The following is a 3,508-nucleotide window of genomic DNA, read 5'->3' as shown; positions in this document are numbered from 1 at the left end:
TGTGTGAGAGAGTGAGAGTGTGTGTGTGTGTGTGTGTGAGAGAGGGTGAGAGGGTGTGTGTGTGTGTGTGTGAGAGGGTGAGAGGGTGTGTGTGTGTGTGTGTGAAGCACAGGTGAGCTCTCAGGTGAGCGGCGTGAGTCTGAGAAGACAAACACACGCGTGCACATCCTGCTGGCTCTCCGTTACAGTTCAAACACTCCTACACCTGTGCGTCAACACCCGCTGGACAAACCTGCTCGCACGTCACACACCCGGATGTGACCCGTTAAACACACACCGCTGACACACACACGCTCGTGACTAACTAGTGCTTCAGTGACGAGTTTAACCCTATCATGATCAAACTCTGCTGTTAAACCTGTTGCACACAATTTATCCAAAGCTCTTTTAGTGTAATTGTAGAAATGTTCAGCTTCAGCTGGAGCATCTCGTGTCAGATCTTGACTGATTTTGATCAAGTAAAGGTCAGAATAACGTCAGTAATATCTCCAGATGAACTCTTACTGCACTGAAGCAGCTCAGCTTTACTTGATTCTCCATCAATCATGTTTTAGAGTCTCAAATCTGATCCTCAGGATCTTTTGAGGAGCGTTTGTTTCCAGAAGCTTTACTTTCACTGTTCCTCAGCGGAGGAATGATCTTCACAAGCCTCCAGAACATCTCACATCTTCTGAGGAGCCTTTATTTCTTCAGCTCTCAATCACTGCATTATATGTTTGGAGCATTTCAGTCTCATCTTATTATTACTGGAGATATAGAGCAACGACTGATATTTAGAGCAGTTTATGTGCTGTACTGTTATAAACATCTCACTGATTTACATCACAAGCATCAGAATTTCATCATATAAATATCAACATCTGCAGCAAATTCATATGTTTTCCTCCATATTCTCATTATATCAGACTATATGAGCCAATATGATACATTTTCTTTTATATTAAGCATCTTTTCGAAACATTGGACAGTGTTACTCTATGACTGGTCATCTAAAGAGCATGAGATGAAGCTGTAGACCAGCAGGAGCCACCTCAGACCCGCGGCTCACCTTGATCCTGTGCAGGCTCTTGTCCTCCTGCAGCAGCTGGATCCACACGCAGACGCTGGTTCTGCTGTAGGTGAGACTCCAGCCCTGCTCGGACTGACACTCGCCTCTGAACCGGCTGAAGACTCGGTCATCCGGGACCAGAACCTCTTCCGCGGACATCATCTTCCTCCTGCTGCTGCTGCTGCTGCTGAACCCGCGGCTCCCGGATGAAGCTACCGGGAGAGTTTGCGCTTGGAGTTCCCAGCCGCCGGTGATCCGACGCGCGTCGCGTGATGATTGACGCGTTAAACGCACGGGCGGTTTCTCTCTCTCTCTCAATCCCTGATTCACGTCCTGCGCGTCTGATGCTCACACATATGTGTGTATACGAGGTGTGATTTAAGCACTTTATGTATGGGGTGTGATAACTGAACTTCGCATGCTCCAGATGCAAACGCGTCAAAACTAATGCATGAAAATGTCAGTGCTGAGGAGAATCTGCACTTGCTAATAAATCATTTTCCAATGAGCATCTTATTAAGACATATTATTATACAGATACACAGAGACGACTGATAGACAACTGAAAAAAATCCATTATTTCACAGGATTAATGATCAACAGATTGAGACATAATACTACTATTAATAATATTATTTTATTAAATAAAAACATTAAATGCATTTAACAGAAAATGTAATACATAAATAAAAAATAAATATTTATTTATTTATACAATGTTCCCCTTTTATTAAATGTGAATATAATACATAATAGTAATAATAATATATTATTATTAAATGTGTTTAATAGTAAATTTAATACACACGTAAGAAATCAATAATTTACATATTTATAAATGAATCTATTTATTTATATTATTATTCATAATAATAGTATAAACATTAATTAAGTGTGTTTAATATTACATTTAATACATCAATAATTTAAATAAATATTTATTAATTAAATATATTTAATAGTAAATGTTATTTATTATTTTAAATAAATAATACATATTTTAATACATTTTAATTTTAATTTCATGTAAAAAAAAAATATATATATATCATTTTAATTGAGAGTATAATAAGAGGAGAAATTCAGTGTGTGTGTTTTTGAGAGCGCGCCGAAGAGAACTGAATAAATTGAAACACACTGAGCAAAAATAATGATTTAAAGTATTTCAATGCCACTGTGCTAATTTATGTTTTAATAATAGGAAGCAGAAGACGTGAGACACACACCTCAGGAAGCTTGAGGCCTGGAGATGTTGGGTTTTATTTCTTTCATCAAACCACAGTCACCTGTGAGATCACGAAAACACCTCATCTGATGCCAAACACACATTCACTCTGCATGCAGCGTGTGCTCTTCTCATATCTCAATCTCATAAACTCAACTGATGTCTGAATATCAGAAAATAGAATATATGTGTGCGGTTCCAGCACTTTGGACTCTCATGTAAAAAAAAAAAAAGGTAAGCATTTAATGTCAATGATCTCATTTTATTAAGAGATGTTGACTGCATTCAAGTCTGATATTCATATTTGCATGAATATGCTGCTGTTGTTGATCTGTTGGCTGCTGAGACAGTGCTGCTCGTGTATTTTGTGAGTTTAGGCGCCACCTGCAGGTCACACGCGTCACATGCGCAGCATATATAATGATAAATGGGCTTGATAATGGTGATTCAATTATAATGCAATAATAAAATATTATAATCAAACTCTGAGCTGAAGCAGAAAATGTTATCCTTCGCCTCTCATCTTGATCCAGCTGGAAAGGAAAATTAAAATTGTGATTAATTTACAAAAACGGTGTTTTTTGTGTGTGTTTTTTGCAATTACTCCATGTTTTCATGCGTTAAATCAGGGCTTTTTGATATTTTCAAACCCCCAGATATGATGAATCTAATGTTTTGATTAATTGATTAATTTTGGAAAGAAAATTAAAAAAAATTCTAGCTCATTTGCGAGAAAAGTTAAAAGATAAAACCCTAAAAATGACACTAACCCCTTTTATAATTCTAGTTCAAAATAATTACAATGCTCTATGTTTTCATGGGTCTTTTAAAGGTTTAAATACAATATACTAAAATGAAACCTTGAGCTGAAGTAGAAAAAAAAGTATCTATTATCAATAAAATATAATAGAAAAATCTATTTAAAAATCTATGTATATACGCATGTCCAAAAATTTTATTATTATTACAACATTTAAATCATCAGAAAAAACACAATAAAATCAAATAAATAATATAATAAAACGAAATCAAACAAAACACCTTTCTGAGTGTACGCGCTGCGGTAGTGACGTGATTAAACTACACTTCCCATGATCCCTCGCGCTCGGCGGATGTTTTTCTTTTACCGGACACACGCTTCCGCTCTCGAGCTCTGATTCACCTGCTGACCTTAAAACCAGAAACCGGCTGTCGGCGAGATCACAGCAGCACTAAAACTAAACACACAATAACCC

The 3,508-nt window shown here is 36.9% G+C and overlaps 1 protein-coding gene across 1 annotated transcript in view; it reads right to left on the bottom strand.

The window, feature by feature from the left end:
• Positions 1 to 1,419, bottom strand: part of LOC107568467 (PCTP-like protein) — an 11,072-nt gene extending 9,653 nt beyond the window's left edge. The window contains exon 1 of the mRNA XM_016254438.1: positions 1,049 to 1,419. Within this exon, the coding sequence (XP_016109924.1) occupies positions 1,049 to 1,210 (162 nt within the window). The 5' untranslated portion in view covers positions 1,211 to 1,419. The remainder of the gene's footprint in view (positions 1 to 1,048) is intronic.
• Between the last annotated feature and the right edge of the window lie 2,089 nt (positions 1,420 to 3,508).

Source organism: Sinocyclocheilus grahami, unplaced genomic scaffold (assembly GCF_001515645.1).
Source record: "Sinocyclocheilus grahami isolate Dianchi unplaced genomic scaffold, SAMN03320097.WGS_v1.1 scaffold1247.1, whole genome shotgun sequence".
NCBI classification, from domain to species: domain Eukaryota; kingdom Metazoa; phylum Chordata; class Actinopteri; order Cypriniformes; family Cyprinidae; genus Sinocyclocheilus; species Sinocyclocheilus grahami.
Note: the sequence above shows the minus strand (reverse complement) of the source record. Positions and strands in the feature narration are given on the sequence as shown.